General features: G+C 36.5%; 1 protein-coding gene across 3 annotated transcripts in view; it reads left to right on the top strand.

Moving 5' to 3' along the window:
* RAB3GAP1 (RAB3 GTPase activating protein catalytic subunit 1) overlaps nt 1–17,478 on the top strand; it is a 112,875-nt gene that overhangs the window by 57,793 nt on the left and 37,604 nt on the right. For all 3 annotated transcript variants that reach the window (XR_004053204.1, XM_010367401.2, XM_010367394.2), the window contains exons 7-13: nt 1,640–1,805; nt 7,753–7,852; nt 11,102–11,183; nt 13,142–13,210; nt 13,544–13,617; nt 16,161–16,253; nt 16,722–16,891. Coding sequence is in view for 2 of the 3 variants with exons in the window: in XM_010367401.2 (XP_010365703.1) it covers nt 1,640–1,805; nt 7,753–7,852; nt 11,102–11,183; nt 13,142–13,210; nt 13,544–13,617; nt 16,161–16,253; nt 16,722–16,891 (754 nt within the window). In the remaining variant the exon portion in view is untranslated. The remainder of the gene's footprint in view (nt 1–1,639; nt 1,806–7,752; nt 7,853–11,101; nt 11,184–13,141; nt 13,211–13,543; nt 13,618–16,160; nt 16,254–16,721; nt 16,892–17,478) is intronic.

Raw genomic sequence — 17,478 nt, 5'->3', positions numbered from 1 at the left:
AAACTCGGAACTGTAACCAATCAAGCTGTTTCTGTACCTTACTTCCATTTTCTGTCTATAAATGCTGCCTGCCCACCTTACAGAGCTGATCTGTCTGAACCTCCACTGGTTCTGAAGACTATGTGATTCTCAACTCATTCTTTGCTCAAATAAATGTTTTATTTATTTATTTATTTATTTTTTTGAGACAGTCTTGCTCTGTCGCCCAGGCTGGAGTGCAGTGGCACAGTCTGGGCTCACTGCAGCCTCCACCTCCTGAGTTCAAGTGACTCTTCTGCCTCAGCCTCCCAAGTATCTGGGAGTACAGGTGTGCACCACCCTTGGCTGATTTTATTTTTATTTTTTAAATTTTCAGTAGAGATGGGGTTTCACTGTGTTGACCAGGCTGGTCTCAAACTCCTGACCTCAGACGATCCGCCCGCCTCAGCCTTCCATAGTGCTAGGATTTTAGGCATAAGATACTGTGCCCAGCCTTAAATAAACTCCATTAAGTTTAATTAGTTGAAAATTTTTCTTTTAACAATATACCTGCATATTTTTATACTGGAATTTGGTATATAAGGACAAAACTAGTAAAACCTAAATGGAGGCCATTTCTAAAGGTAATCTTCCTGAAATAATTCAGTGTGTATTTGGAATAACTTTTTTAAAAGTTAATTTTCAGTACCTTTAGACCCTATTCTTAAATGGAAGTATTGAAGAAGATGAAATTTGTTTAATCACTGTTCTGCTGTTTTGAATTATATTTCATTTGTGTATTGAATAGACTATGATACTCTAAATCTACTGGGGAATAATTAATTTATTTTAGTGGATATACTCCGTGGTGTATCCTAAGTGAATAATTTTGCTAGAATAGTTACTGCTATAGGATTATTAACTTGGGGATGTATCTGTACAATCCTTTCTTGTTATTTAAGGTAGTTGTGTGCTTTAAAGTTGCCACCAACACTGAGTTATCAATTCCTCACCTATTTCTCCAAGGAGAAATATGGTTCCTTCGAGCCTCTGGCCACATTTTTTGTCAACCAGTTAATACATAACCTTCTCTTATGTGTGTTTCTGTTTAAAGATAGCTTATTTAATATACAATGTTGAGTCATTAACATTGAACTTGTAGCCAAAAGCAATGTAACTTGTGCATGAACGATGCTTCTGGGAAAATACGTTTATTAACATGTATTTTCTCTATAAGGCACATCACAACCTTCTTGTGCTTAGGAGCCCTACTTTGTCTTTAAATGATGTGAAAAATATTTCACCACAATACTGGCTTAATTTATATTGTTTAATACCTGTGAGTTAGGTTTTATTGTTAATTTGGAAAGACTAATATGAAATAATCACTTTTATGCAAGACAGTTTTCATTCTGATGTTTTCTGACTTTTAGTTGGCTGTTCTAAAACAATTTTTCAGACTAATCAAAGTACTTCTAGGTGATAGTTTCTGTAGTTTAGTAGTATAGGGAGAAAAAGGAACTCAGAATGTCTTTGTTATGAACACAAACCTGTGTTTTTGTTGTGTTTCCAGTTTAGTGCTTTTAAATTCTTGAGATTAAAATAATTTGGAAAAAATTTGAGGTTCAGGTTTAATGTTTAATGAGCTTGTATTCTATTCCTATTTAATCATGTCCTGCAGTCAGGTGCCGCTCTTTGTGCAGATTCACCACAAATGGCGAAGAATGTATGTAGGAGAATGTCAAGGTCCTGGTGTACGAACTGACTTCGAAATGGTTCATCTTAGAAAAGTGCCAAATCAGTACACTCACTTATCAGGTCTGCTGGATATCTTCAAATCAAAGATTGTGAGTTGCGATTGATATTGTCAGTCTTATCCGAGATCCACATAAAAGTAGAGATTTGATCATTTTTGGCAGCATATAGAAACATTTCTCTATAATATTGATAATGTAATTGCTTGGAAGAAAGCTATAAGTGACTACATAAATTACTTTGTAATTTCAAAGAAACAAAATATCCAGTTATATTTTTAGTGTACTAATGCTAAAGCAACAACTGATTTGTTTGTTTGTTCGGTCTGTTAGCATTTATTGACTGTGTATCTTCTACTCCTTGTCCTCTGTTGGCAATATTGCCAGTCTCCCAAGCTTAATGGGGCTCAGGTAGCTGCTTGTTTGAGCATTTGAAGCATTTGACTATGAACTCCTTAAGGTCTAAACCCTTTGGGTTCTGAATTGCATTTTTCCCCCCAAATCTTTCTTTGAGTTAATTTTCGTGGTTAATCTGGCTTATATCCTAGGCCTGAGAGCAGCAGGGCTAAATGGGACATGCTAAATATATTCTTATATTCTATAACAACACTGTCTGTAGCTATGGAGGACTTGCCTGTGCTGCTCTGGGGGGCTTGGGGGAATGGGGCTGATTAGGGCTTGAGTTGAGAAGCTGTTTGTGAATACCTCTAGAAAATAGAGAAAGCTAGATAACCAAGTAGTAGAGGGGATCCTCTACTTAGAGAAATATTACTCTTAGGTTATTAGGATGCTGATTTAAATTTGGAGTATGTTAAGTGCTAAACATGACACTATCTCACAGTTGATTAATAAACTGACATCATGTGTCGTGTGATGGCTATTAATCACATTTGGCCACTTATGTGAGATAGTGGCAGCTTTAGCACTTAAATATATAAATATATTGATTAGGATATTGATTATGTGTATATTATAATGAAGTATATTGATTATAAATATATTAATTATGATATATAATTACATATGTGGCATTCATGCCAAAATGTTTAACATACTATAAATCAAACCATGAGGAAGCAATCACATATTTCCAAAGTGAGCCCTGTTTTGCAGCAGTAACTGGTCAGTATGATGATAGGCAAAATAAAGGCTGGAAGCAATTTAGATTTAAGGAGATAATGGGACCTGACAGCTAAATGCAACGCATGATTCTTGATTGGATCCTTTATCAAAACAAAATAGTAAGGACATTATTGGGACAATTGGGATGATTTTAATATGGACTGTATATTAGAAAATAGTATCAGCGTTAAATTGAGTGTGATAATTGTATTATAGTTGTATAGAATAATGTCTTTGTTCTTAGGAATTACATGCTAACGTATTTAAGGGTGAATTGTTATGATGCCTACCTTTTTCAGAAGGTTCAGCCAAAAAAATGTCGTATGCGTAATATATATATGTGTATGTGTGGCAAAGTGTTAATGATTATGAACTCTGTGAAAGTCATATGAGTGTTCATTGTACAAGTTTTCCAGCCTTTCTGAAGGTTTGAGAATTTTCAAAAGAAAAAGAATTATAAGAAAAAATTGCTGAAATTTCTTTTTAAATAGGTAACATTTGTTAGAAAGATATTTAGGATTAGAATTTAATCATAAAAATATGTTTTTAGTGTTGAGGACCTAAATATGTGCTGGTAGAATTATTACCAACTAGATAAATACCTTTGATATTAAAAAAAAGTAATGCATTTACCAGGTTAGGAAATTAAAGTAAAAGCTTCTTTTACCTCTCCGCCTGTCTCCTCAAAGTGACAACTGTTAGCAGTGGCTTGTGATTATCTCCATTAGAAAAATTACAGATGCTTCGATTTTAGAGAATTCCATGTATATATGTAATATTCTTTTCAAAAACCTTCTGGGCTCTGAAGTGCTGTAGGTACTGTTTAATTCCACATATAGTTTGGGAAATTTTTGTAAAAGGCAAGTATGTATTAGTATCTTCTCCATTAGTTTTCCTTTGCTCTTACCGTAAGTCTTCAATTATATTTAAAATTTTTAGATCAAATTTCTGGTCACATGGAAATATCAGTGCCTTATTTCTTCTTCCTCTTCTTCTTCTTCTTCTTCTTCTTCTTCTTCTTCTTCTTCTTCTTCTTCTTCTTCTTCTTCTTCTTCCTCCTCCTCCTCCTCCTCCTCCTCCTCTTCCTCCTCCTCTTCCTCCTCCTCTTCCTCCTCCTCTTCCTCCTCCTCTTCCTCCTCCTCTTCCTCTTCTTCCTCTTCCTCTTCTTTTCTTTTTTTTTGAGACAGGGTCTCACTCTATCACCCAGGCTGCAGTGTAGGGCGTGATTACGGCTCACTGTAGCCTCAACCTCCTGGGGTCACTGAATCTTCCCACCTCTGCCTCCTGAGTAGTTGGGACTGTAGGTGTGCATCACCACACACAGCTAATCTTTGTATTTTTTGTAGAGACAGGGTTTCACCATGTTGCTCTGGCTGGTCTTAAACTCCTAGGCTCAAGCAGTCCGCCTGCTCAGCCTCCCAAAGTACCAAGATAACAGGCGGGAGCCACCGTGCTGGGCCTTAGTCCTTCTTCTTAAGAAATCATTAATGAAGGCCGGGCGCGGTGGCTCAAGCCTGTAATCCCAGCACTTTGGGAGGCCGAGACGGGCGGATCACGAGGTCAGGAGATCGAGACCATCCTGGCTAACACGGTGAAACCCCGTCTCTACTAAAAATACAAAAAATGAGCCGGGTGAAGTGGCGGGCGCCTGTAGTCCCAGCTACTCGGGAGGCTGAGGCAGGAGAATGGCGTGAACCCGGGAGGCGGAGCTGCGGAGCTTGCAGTGAGCTGAGATCCGGCCACTGCACTCCAGCCTGGGCGGCAGAGCGAGACTCCGTCTCAAAAAAAAAAAAAAAAAAAAAAGAAATCATTAATGAATATTATCTTAAGATCTTTTATGTCACATCTCTTTTTTGAAGGTAGGGAATACATTGATCTGTGGAACCCAACTTAGATCTTGGCTATTTGTTAGCAGTACTTTAAAAAAAGTTTTTAATCAGTTTATTTCATCATCTGACAAACCTAAAACTTATTTTTTTGATAAGAAACATCTCTCAAAATTGATTTGAGAAAATTGAACTTAAGAGCTGGTTTGGGTGCTTAAGTTTAATCCTGTAAATATTTGAAAACTCTCATAACTTCATCGTCTTTTTCAGTTTAGACGTTCTTAGTTCTTGAGATGTTCTTTACATTTTATGGTATTATATTATGACGGTTGATTTGGATGTTTGTCTCTTTTAGAACTACTTTTTTATGTTTTGAGAAGTTTAGTTTGTAGGCTCATTTTGAATGAGTTTCATTTAAAAATTTTAATGTTCACTCCCATCCATCCTCTCTAGTGATTTTGTAGTTTTATGGTTACTCCCTACCTGCAGAATATTTGAGAACTAGGTCTTAAAACAGTGTTTGGAGTCTCTTGCTTTGTAGTAATGTTGGGGTTTTGATAACTGGTCTTAGAATCTTGGGTTGCTTGCTCACCACATACAGGTGAGGGTTTTTTCCCTTCACACAATAGCCCCCAGTCCCATACCTTCCAATAAAGCCATTGTGCCAAGCAGGAGTTACCTGTCCCAATGTCTGGCTTAAGCAGAATCTTGCAATGCCCTCACTCTGGACTGAGCCCTTTTGGTTTCATCCTAGATTGTCAGTGCCGCCTTCCACACCTTAAGGCGTGTGCCTTGAACCTCATTTATCCTCCAGGGTCCACAAAGATATTTCCATCATTTTTCATCCTAATCCTTCCTTCCTTCCTTCCTTCCTTCCTTCCTTCCTTCCTTCCTTCCTTCCTTCCTTCCTTCCTTCCTTCCTTCCTTCCTTCCTTCCTTCCTTCCTTCCTTCTTTCCTCCCTCCTTCCCTCCCTCTCTTTCTCTCTCTCTCTCTTTCTTTCTTTCTCTCTCTCTCTTTCTCTCTCTCTCTCTCTTTCTCTTTCTCTCTCTCTCTCTCTCTCTTTCTTTCTCTCTTTCTCTCTTTCTTCTTTCTTTTTTGAGATGGAGTCTCACTCTGTCATCCAAGCTGGACTGCAGTGGTGAGGCACTGCAACCTCTGCCTCCCGGAATCAAGCGATTCTCCTGCCTCAGCCTCCCAAGTAGCTGGGATTACAGGCACACATCACTACTGCCCGGCTAGTTTTTGTATTTTTAGCAGAGATGGGGTTTCACCATGTTGGCCAGGCTGGTCTTGAACTCCTGAGTTCAAATGATCCTCCCGCCTTGGCCTCCCAAAGTGCTGGGATTACAGGTGTGAGCCACCATGCCTGGCCCTAATTTTTTCTTTCTGGGAATCTGTTTTTGTATTTATCTGTGTGACTGGATCAGAGGTTATGTGTCAAAGTGGCCTTGTTATGGCTTCTAGAACATTTGCTCCTTATTATAGGTGAATGCTCATTTTATATCTGGACATGACTAAAAAGTTGATACACTGACCAGCCAAAATCTCATCTTGCTGTTGGGCACAGGAGCCCAAAACTGAATTCAGTTTTTTGGGAGCAGCTATCTACTCTTGTGACTTCAGACTGAGTTGGTGTTCTTAAAGCTACTAGTGACATTTATAGATGCTGCTGCTGAGCTAAATGTAAATGTCATGTATTCCTTTGCTACTCAAAGTGTAGTCTCCTGAACAGCAGCATCTGGAAACTGGTTAGATATGCAGAAGAGTATTGAATCTGCATTTCACAAGTTCCCTAGGTGATTCCTATGCATATTTAAGTCCTATTTTATAATAGTTCAGATTAAGCATTATGAAGGAAAGCTGAGGTCATAGGATGTTTAAATGACAGTATTAAGTTTTGTGATTTTTCTTGAATTGACAGATAAATCTAAGTTTTCTTTTGTTAACTGATTCATTAATCTATTTTGTGTGAGTGAGCATTCATTTCTCTTAGTCTGAAATTTTGGTTAAATATTCAAGGCTGGCTTTCATTTGAGTTTATTTTTATTTAAAAGAAAGAAGAGACATCCTCTCCCCAAACCAAGTCTTACACTTTTCTAATACTTTTACTTATTTGAAAAATGAATCACCTTTTTTTTCACATTTAATATGTCTGAAGTGAATAGTAAGAAATGGTGTTTTATGATTAAAATAGTAAAAGATACTTAAAGAACATTTTGCTTAATAGAATGTAATATCTCTTTTTCTAATAGCAGTTTAAACAGCTTTATTTTAAAGCTATGGCATTGTTTTGGAAACTTTTTTTAGCTACATCAAATGAAAACATTTGTGGAAGCAGTATGCAGAAATTATGGAAATCCTTCTGTACACACAAATATGTGGACAAAAATACAGTGATTCTTTGGAAAGTTTACTTTTCCATTTTTTAAAACCTAGTCTCGGCCGGGTGCGGTGGCTCAAGCCTGTAATCCCAGCACTTTGGGAGGCTGAGACGGGCGGATCACGAGGTCAGGAGATCGAGACCATCCTGGCTAATACGGTGAAACCCCGTCTCTACTAAAAAAATATAAAAAACTAGCCGGGCGAGGTGGCGGCGCCTGTAGTCCCAGCTACTCGGGAGGCTGAGGCAGGAGAATGGCGTAAACCCGGGAGGCGGAGCTTGCAGTGAGCTGAGATCCGGCCACTGCACTCCAGCCTGGGCGACAGAGCGAGACTACGTCTCAAAAAAAAAAAAAAAAAAAAAAACCTAGTCTCACAATTGCCAGTACTGTTGCTTAGTATAGGATCTTTCCTCTTGTTCAGCTCTGATCCACCTCTTGAGCTTTTGGACTGTGAGAATTTCTTCTGTGAAAAGGATTTCCTAAATTTTGCATCTGTGGCTCTAATGACTTCAGTTACTTATTTTTCCTTTGGAATGGCTAGAATATCATGTTTTTAGTAACTAGAATATGCACCCTATTGTTTAACACTAGAATCTGAAAATCTAGTTTCATAAAGCTAGTATTAATCCGTTCCATAAGTTTGAAATTTTGATGTTAATACGAAAGGGTACCAGCATTTACATGGTATTGTCTTTGCATGTATTTCCTAGGGATGTCCTTTAACTCCATTGCCTCCAGTTAGTATTGCTATTCGATTTACCTATGTACTTCAAGATTGGCAACAGTATTTTTGGCCTCAGCAACCTCCAGGTGAGAGCATTTAGAGAACTATATTTAACTTATTGAATTTAAATGGAAAAGATACATTCAGAAATTACAATTACTTAACAAGAGTTTCAAGTGTTTTACATTAGAAATATTTGTGATTCATTTTAAATGTAATATTGTTGCTTTCATTGCCCTTATCATTTTTTTTTCTCTTAAAGAAAAACTGTGGGTTTTCTAGAGATAGTAATACTCTATGTTTGACAATCTGTCTTTAAAAGCCTGGGGCACCCCTTGCTGTGGCACATTATATGCCATAAATGTAGCGAATGATTAACATGTCTGTTTTTAGACTATTATAAGAGCAGAGCTGTTCTTAGCTCACCCTCATAAAATGAGAACAGACATGCAAAAAACTTTAAAGAGAGTATTGTTTCAAGAAAGGGGGCTAAACAAGGAAAGCAGAGGAGAAAAATATACGTAGGGGAAAATAATAATTAACTTGTATGTTATAGAAATATAATCAAAATCAATTTGCCTGCTTACCCTTGATAAACAGATTCATTCAACAATTATTAATTATTAACCTGTAATAGACTAGGCAGTGCTAAGGACAGCAGTATGAACAACACATTACCTAAGTTCTAGAAAAGCTCAGTTTCATGGACATATGTCCTAATTAACATTTTGATTCATGGGTGTTTCTTTCATATGTTTGATTATATTGAAGCCCATCTAATAAGGAATATAATACAAACCTATAAAATACAAGAATTTCACTAGCTTGAAAACATTTTTTAATCTACCTCCCCTAAAGAGAAATAAAATAAACTAATATTCTTTACTGTTTATTTTTGTTCTAAGTAGTTGGCTATTTATAGGATTGAAAATAATTGGTAGGCATGAGATGATATAAAAATTAATATAATACAGGCCAGGCATGGTGACTCACACCTGTAATCCCAGCACTTTGGGAGGCCAAGGCAGGCAGATCACCTGAGGTCAGGAGTTCAAGACCAGCCTGGCCAACATGGTGAAACCTTGTCTCTACTAAAAATACAAAAATTAGCCAGGTGCAGTGGCAGGAGCCTGTAATCCCAGCTACTTGGGAGGCTGAGGCAGGAGAATCCCTTGAACCTGGGAGGTGGAGGTTGCAGTGAGCCGACATTACACCACTGTACTCTAGCCTAGGTGACAGAGTGAGACTCTATCTCAAAAAAAAAAAAAATTTTTTTTTAATGTAATATATCCTTAGCTTTTGGCAGTTATATGTACTACTACTATTTTATTTTATATATCACAAAATAATTTGCAACTCTAATGTACACTATAAAAGGACCGTATCTAAACTACAACAGAGAAATAAAAGCTAAGCTTTAGATTTATATCAGAAGAAACACGCAAATGTTTGTGTTGGTGATTTTAGTTCCCAGATAACAGTACCCACTGGACAAGTTATAGTCTACGTCTAGTTAGAAGTGTCCATTCTTATCTTTTTTTTTTTCCAAGGCTACTCTCTTACAAAGCAGTTTTAAAGATTTCCTAAGGTAGTGTGGTTTGCTCATGATCTGTGAAGAAGCCCAAGAGTTAGAACCTTAGCACTATAAGATTGCCAATAAATCTTTGTTAATCTTCTATTGTCAAGTTTTTTAAATGGGGATTAAAAATAATTAACCTTCTCCCTCAGTAGGTTGAAAGTCATATAAATTCTTAACATTTTCCTTCATAAGGGGAAAGGGACTGAACATGTAATATAATATGGACAAGACACTGTGCTTTTCGTATTTTATATGCTATTTTGTATAATTTTCACTTACCTATGAGACAATTATTATTATTATCTTTTGTTTTGTTTTTTGAGAAAGTCTTGCTCTGTCACCCAGGCTGGAGTGCAGTGGCATGATCTCGGCTCACTGCAACCTCTGCCTCCTGGGTTCAAGCGATTCTCCTGCCTCAGCCTCAGCCTCCTGAGTACAGGTATGCACCACCATGCCTGGATAATTTTTGTATTTTTTAGTAGATATGGAGTTTCACCATGTTGGCCAGGCTGGTCTCGAACTCCTGACCTCAGGTGATCCACCCTCCCCAGCTTCCCAAAGTGCTGGAATTAGAGGTTTGAGCCATTGTGCCCGGCCCAAGACATGTATTATTATCTTTCTTAGAGATGTAAGTTTCTTAGATTGTAAGTTTTTTAAAGAACTCATGTAAGTGGCTTAAAGTCATATGGTCACCATGTGATAAAGTTTGCATACAACACTAGTCAAACTCCAAGCCCAATACGCTTTTCACTCCACGAGTTGCTTCTCCCTTTTTAATTCAGCTAAAACAGTTATATTTTAGTAATAATTTTTAATTTACTAATTTATAAAAATGTGCTCATAATTTTGAAGTTTTACAAACTCACTTGTAACAATGCTAGTCATTGTGATCTTTCTTATTATAAGCATTCTTTAGTTGGAAAAATGGAATTGACTTGAGAAAATTTACCGAATCAAGTAATTGATTCATATTTGATGACTAATTTTAAATCATTTACTTAGGATGTAGATAAATATCAGATGTGATTTTAGCAAATATGGGAAGTTTTCTTAACTCAGTAGGCTTTAATTTTAGGAAATCCTAGTGTAATGTGAATAATTAAACATCATAATTTGTATTATTTCAAAGAGAAAAAAAATCCTTCTGATGACTTTTAGAAATGCTTATTACTTCCTCAGGAGAGACAGAACTAAGAGGAATGATTTACCGTCTAAGTTCTCTTCTAGTCTAGTGTGCCATTCATAATGGAAAGGAGGTTCTTTTCTGATCTTTATATATTTCCATTTACTATCAACCAAAATATAATGTTATTAATGATGACAAATGTACTAATTTCCTATTCAGAAATTACTGACAGCAAAACTGATTAGTGTAGTTGGTGAATAGATTTTTAAATACTTGGATACTCTTTTTGGATTATATTAATTACATTCTTTTAAAGTGCAAAAAAAATTACAGAAATAATATTCTCTTGAGTAATATTTAAGGAATATTTGAGAAGGGCAAAATTTAAAATACATGGCCTGAATGAAATATTGGATAAATAGGAAATAAGTGTGCCCTTTTACTATAACGTTCTCTGGGGAAGTCAAATATTTGTTAGACTACGTATGCTGTAACTTGCTCTAACTTGCTGACTTGCTATATGTGTTCTCTTGTAGACACTTATAAAGCTATAATATTCCAAAGGCCTTAACTAGAATAGACTCTTCTATATTTTTTCCCAAATGATGGAAAAATATTTCTTTTGTTTAGACATAGATGCCCTTGTAGGAGGAGAAGTTGGAGGTTTGGAGTTTGGCAAGTTACCATTTGGTGCCTGTGAAGATCCTATTAGGTGAGAATTTCAACCTGTCATTTGAATTGTGGGACTATTTTACTTCAAATTTATATTGATATTGATTCTACTGTGCTTTATGATGCTATAGCCTGCTGGGATGAATGTAGTACTGGAAATAAAGAAAGATGTACACCTGGGCCAGGCACAGGCTCATGCCTGTAATCCTAGCACTTTGGGAGGCTCAGTGGGCGACTCCTGAGGTCAGGTGTTAAAGACCAGCCTGACCAACGTGGCAAAACCCCGTCTCTATGAAAGAATATAAAAATTAAATGGGTGTGGTTGCGCACACCTGTAATCCCAGCTACTCAAGAGGTTGAGGCACAAGAATCACTTGAACCTGGCAGGCAGAGGTTGCAGTGAGCTAAGATCACACCACTGCACTCCAACCTGGGCAACAGAGCAAGACTCTGTCTCAAAAAAAGAAAGAAAGAAAGACCTACATTTCCTTTCTTTATTTTATAATTTTACATGAAAACTTTCTGAGATTTAATATTCATCTATAATTCAGCAAACTGTGTCCTTTGGGCCAGATCTGGCCATTAGCCTGTTTTTGTATGGTCAGTGAAGTCAGGATAGTGTTTACATTTTTAAAGGTTATAAAAGAAAAAAAATAAAACAGACTGTACATGGTTCACAAAGCCTAAGATATTTACTCTCTGGCTCTTTATAGAAAATGTTTGCCAATTCCTGATCTCTAACGTTTTTGAAACTTGAGATATAATTTACCTGCCATAAAATTCGCTATTTAAAAGTGTACAATTCAATGGTTTTTAATATTTACAGAGCTATGCAACCATCATAATCATCTAATTCCAGAACATTTTCATAACCTTAAAAAGAAATTCTTCACCTCTTAGCCATCATTTCCCCCTAGTCTTCTCAACCCTCTGACTCTAGGCAAACACTGATATACTTTCTGTCTCTTTGGATTTACCTATTCTGGACATTTCGTATAAATGGAATCATACGACATGTGGCTTTCTTTGTGTCTCACTTCTTTTAATTAGCATGTTTTCAAGGTTTGTCCATCTTGTAGCATGAATCAGTACAGTAGTCACCCCTTATCCACAGCTGGTATGTTGCAAGATCCCCAGTGGATGACTGAAACCATGGACAGTACCACACACTAAATACACTGTTTTTTCCTATGCATACATACAAGTAGTAAAATTTAATTTATAAATTTGGCACAGTAAGATTTCCAGGTGATGTAGTAATACAAAATAAATAAATACATAAGATAAATATAAATTAGGCACGATAAGAGATTGACAATAATAACTAATAGTAACATAGAACAGCTATAACAATATACCTTAATAAAAGTTATGTGAATGTGATCTATCTCTCTCAGTATATCTCACTGTACCATGCACATTTTTCTTGTGATCTCTCTGATCACCAAGACAGTTACTAAGTGAATAACAGGGCAGGTAGCATAGACAGTGTAGATACACTGGACAAAGGGATGATTCACCTACTGCGGTGGGATGGCACAAGATTTCACTATGCTACTCAGAACAACATGTGATTTTAAATTTATGGATTTTTTTTTCTGGAATTTTTCACTTAATATTTTCAGACTGCAGTTGATTTAGGGTAACTGAAGCTGCAGAAAGTGAGGCTGTGGATAAGGGGGAATTAAGGTTCTTCTGTGCTTTTTATGACTGTAAATATACCATTGTATGGATATGCCACATTTTGTTTATCCATTCATTAGTTGGTGGGTTATTTATGCTTTTTGGCTATTATGTATAATGAGATTAATGTTTTCAAAACATTAACTTAATAAGGATGTGCTACCATTTGCTAAATAAGTTGTTTCTAGTTTGTTGTATTATAAATAATGCCACTGTAACATACTTTTGTTTCCTTGGAATAGTTTTCTAGAAGTATTAAATATAATTGCTGGGTCAGTATTAAAGCTTTTGGTTGTATTTTATGTTTTACTTTAGTGAACTCCATTTAGCTACTATGTGGCCTCATCTGACAGAAGGGATCATTGTGGATAATGATGTTTATTCGTAAGTATGTTAAGAGTAGTAGTACAATGAGATTAAAAAACTTCAGTAGAATAACTCTCAAATTGCTAGTAATTTTTATGTGCATTTTTTATTGTTTTCTTTTGATTTTAATGTTCCGTTTTGTGTTTTATTGTCTAAGGACTTTGATTTCTTATGATGTTATTTTTTAAAAACTTATCCAAATGGCTCTATGCATCTGGATAAGAGTAAGTTTAAGGGAGGCTAAATGGATTGCTTGTCCTTCTATGTTTTCATTAGACTGCATTTTAATAAGTTCATGAATCTTGCAGATTGTCATAATTAGGATCTTATGTTTATTGGTTTACGTTTTAGTGATTTGGATCCTATTCAAGCTCCGCATTGGTCTGTTAGAGTTCGAAAAGCTGAGAATCCTCAGTGTTTGCTAGGTAAGGTATATTATGCTCCATTCCTGAAATACCACTGATCTGCTTAACTTCCAAATCAGAAACACTGCATACATTCTTTATACTTTGTCACCTCCTCAGTTAACACCATGTAGGAAAAAAATCATTGCCAATAGCAGTGAATCTTTTTTTGAATAGTGCCAGCAAATTCTCCATTATTTTCTCATTATCTCAGCTTTATTTTTCTGGTGCGCTTTTTTTTTTTTTTTTTTTTTTTTTTTTTGAGATGAAGTCTCACTCTGTCACTCAGGCTGGAGTGCTGTGGCGCCATCTCAGCTCACTGCAAGCTCTGCCTCCCAGGTTCACGCCATTCTCCTGCTCAGCCTCCCGAGTAGCTGGGATTATAGGCGCCCACCACCACGCCAGCTAATTTTTTGTGTTTTTAGTAGAGACGGGGTTTCACCATGTTAGCCAGGATGGTCTCGATCTCCTGACCTCGTGATCCACCCGCCTCGGCCTCCCAAGATGCTGGCATTACAGGCGTGAGCCACCGCGCCCAGCCTGAAGCGCACTGTTTTTGACGGTGCACATTAGAGCCCTTATGTAGAGTTGTGTTACATCTGCAGCCTATTTCTGATATGGGAAAAGAAATGTGAATAATCTTATACACCTCACAAGGTTATTTGAGGGATCAAGTAAAATAACATAAATGGAAGTACTTTGAAAAATATTAATTGCTATTCAGATACTATTATTGTATCTTATGTCTGGAATTCGTCCCCTTCTCTTTTTTTAGGTGTATCTCTTTCATGAAGTCTTTTGAACCCATCTCCTCAATGTGCCTTGTCATCTTTTTCCTCCTTATATTTAGTACACATGAGAATATTTTCTCCTTTTTTTAATGTTCATCCATGCTACCTTAACTCCCTGTCATTTGATATATTACCATTTAACTGATGGAGTTACCAAATATTTATTATGACAGTAATGATGCATTTCTCTAAAGCATTGTTTTCTTGGGCTCTTTATCATTCATATGCTATTTGTCAAATGCTGATTAGTAGTTGCCATTTGTGCTAACTATATAATAGCGAAAACAAAGATGTATAATGTATAAGTCCACCATTGGCGAATTTGTCTGGGGTTTTAGGGCAACAGTATAGAGTCAATGTCAAGAGTTTTACAGTCAGACAGACCTCAGTTCAAATCGTAGATTGACCACATTGGTCAAATTTCTTAATCTTTTTAAGCCCCAGAGTCCTCATAAGTAAAATAGAGATAACATTAGTACTTACTTCACAGGGTTATTGGGAGGATCAAATGAGATTATGTACCTGTGTGTGTGTATATATATCACATTTAACAGTGCCTTTGTTATAGTAAATGAACAGTAAATGCTTTCTGTTGTTTAATCGTTGAATTACTACATATTATGTTTACGTACTAAGTTGCTTCTTAGTAACATTATTATTCCTCGTCTTGCAACTATGTGATATTTGCTGAGGACCTTAGAATTGAAAGTATTCTCATTTTAGTTTAATGTTCCATGATCTTACCTTACTTCTTCTAATATTTTGTATGACTAGATTATAGACTTTTCCTACCTTTCTGAGGAAGCCCCCAAAAAGTTATGGGTTAATTCAGAATTAGTTGGTGAATTATAAAATTTAGATGTACTTGATGTATCTTAGTGCTGATAGTATTTGTTAAGCATTCATTTATTTGTGTAAACATTGTTGCTCTTTAGAAGATTCAAATCGCTTTACCTCTTTTTATTATAATGACAGACAGCTGGGTGCAATGGCTCATGCCTATAATCCCGGCACTTTGAGAGGCTGAGGCAAGCGGATTGCTTGAGCCCAGGAGTTTGAGTCCAGCGTTGGCAACATGGCGAAACGTCATCTCTACAAAAAATACAAAAATTAGCTGGGCATGGTGGTGCACACCTGCAGTCCCAGCCTACCCAGGAGGCTGAGGTGGGAGGACCTGAGCCTGGGAGGTCAAGGCTGCAGTGAGCCATGATTGTGCCACTGCACTCCAGCGTGGGCGACAGAGTAAGACTCTGTCTCAAAAACAATAATAATGACAGAAAGAATACCATTAATATGTAGCAGAAACTGAAATATCTTTATCCTACATGATTTCCTAATCCTCTAGAAACATATCTTTAGTGTTTCTTCTTAATTTTATTTATTAATGGATTTAGATTCTAGTAGTGTAGCAGTTGGGGAAAGATTACTACATACCTAGAGTAAGTTCTTGTTACTTATGTAACTTAATGACAAATGTTGGGTCTCATTGAGGCATACAGTAAGTACTATTAGGTACAATTATTTTTTTCTTTCCTTCTAGAAGGAATTCTAAGGAAAAACTTTTTAAATATCCTGGGACGTGGAGAGAAAGAAAAGAACAAGGCTACCTTTGATATAGGATTAATTCTTGCCTTTTTCAATGGAAAAACTGCATGGTTTTACTTTCTACCATATCTTAGTTAATAGCTTTTGTGGAAAGACATACTTTAATTTATAGGACTGATTTTGTTTTTTCAGTTAAGTGTCAAAAATGATAACTTTTTTCCTACATAGGTGATTTTGTCACTGAATTTTTTAAAATTTGCCGTCGAAAGGAGTCAACTGATGAGATTCTTGGACGATCTGCATTTGAGGAAGAAGGCAAAGGTAACCTGCATTTTTTTTTTTTTAACATTACCTTCAGATGTCTTCCTCTCTTTCCTTGGCACATTTTTCAGCAACTTTTCATGTGTTTTCTCATTTTGAATTAAGTTGGAGAATCAAGTTTTGATGGACCTGACAGCTACAGTTCCTTTCCAGGCTATACCCGGTGCTTGTTAAGACATTAAGGGCATTTAATAAGTTCTTTCCACCAAAAATGTAAAATATTTTGAAAAGTAGAGTTTTAGAGGTTAAATTTTGAAGTCTCCTGGGGAGAAATAATTTGTGTGACACCATTGTCACTCATGCTTGCACATAAAGCTGAACGTGTATATTAATATTTTATAATTCCAAGACCATGTAACACTAGTAAAAAGAATGAGTAAAATATTCTATTCAGTCATCAATTTGTTGATCACTTTCACCTGCTAAGGTTGGTGATATAATTTATATATATTTCTGTTCTTTTTATAGAAACTGCTGATATAACTCATGCTTTGTCAAAATTGACAGAGCCGGCATCAGTTCCAATTCATAAATTATCAGTTTCAAATATGGTACACACTGCAAAGAAGAAAATCCGAAAACACAGAGGTGTAGAGGAGTCACCGCTAAATAATGATGTCCTCAATACTATTCTCCTGGTAATTAAATGTTCTGTCTTTATAGGTCTATCTGCAGAATCATTTATTCATTATATATTCAGCTCCTTCTATGTGGTAGACAGTGACTTTGGAATATAAAATGAATGAAACAGTTACCACATTTAGAAAATTTCTACTAGTTTAGTGGTGAGAAGGAAAGTAAATAGTAGTTATGATACCATGTTGCACGTGAGAAATCTGGCAAGGGGGCTGTGAGAGCACAGCAGAGGTACATTTGTCCCTGTCTGGGCAGTGGGAATCACGGAAGGCTTCATAAAGAGGGACATTTGAACTGAATCTTGATGAAAAGAAGGCTTTAGAAGCAGAGGAACAGCAGAGGTTTGAGAGCATGCTGAACAGTTGATATTTTGTAGGGTGCTTCCCAGAGCATGACCAGGGTTGAGGCTGGAGAAGTAGTAGATAACCTGCCATGCTGAAGCACTGGCTTTTATCTTGCAGTTTAAGTAGAAGATCAAAATGATTAGAATTTTTTTTTTTTTTTTGAGACAAAGTCTCGCTCTGTCACCCAGACTGGAGTGCAGTTGCGTGTCTCGGCTCACTGCAACCTCCACCTCCTGGGTTCAAGC

This window comes from Rhinopithecus roxellana, chromosome 14, assembly GCF_007565055.1.
Source record: "Rhinopithecus roxellana isolate Shanxi Qingling chromosome 14, ASM756505v1, whole genome shotgun sequence".
In the NCBI taxonomy this organism is placed as follows: domain Eukaryota; kingdom Metazoa; phylum Chordata; class Mammalia; order Primates; family Cercopithecidae; genus Rhinopithecus; species Rhinopithecus roxellana.
Note: the sequence above shows the minus strand (reverse complement) of the source record. Positions and strands in the feature narration are given on the sequence as shown.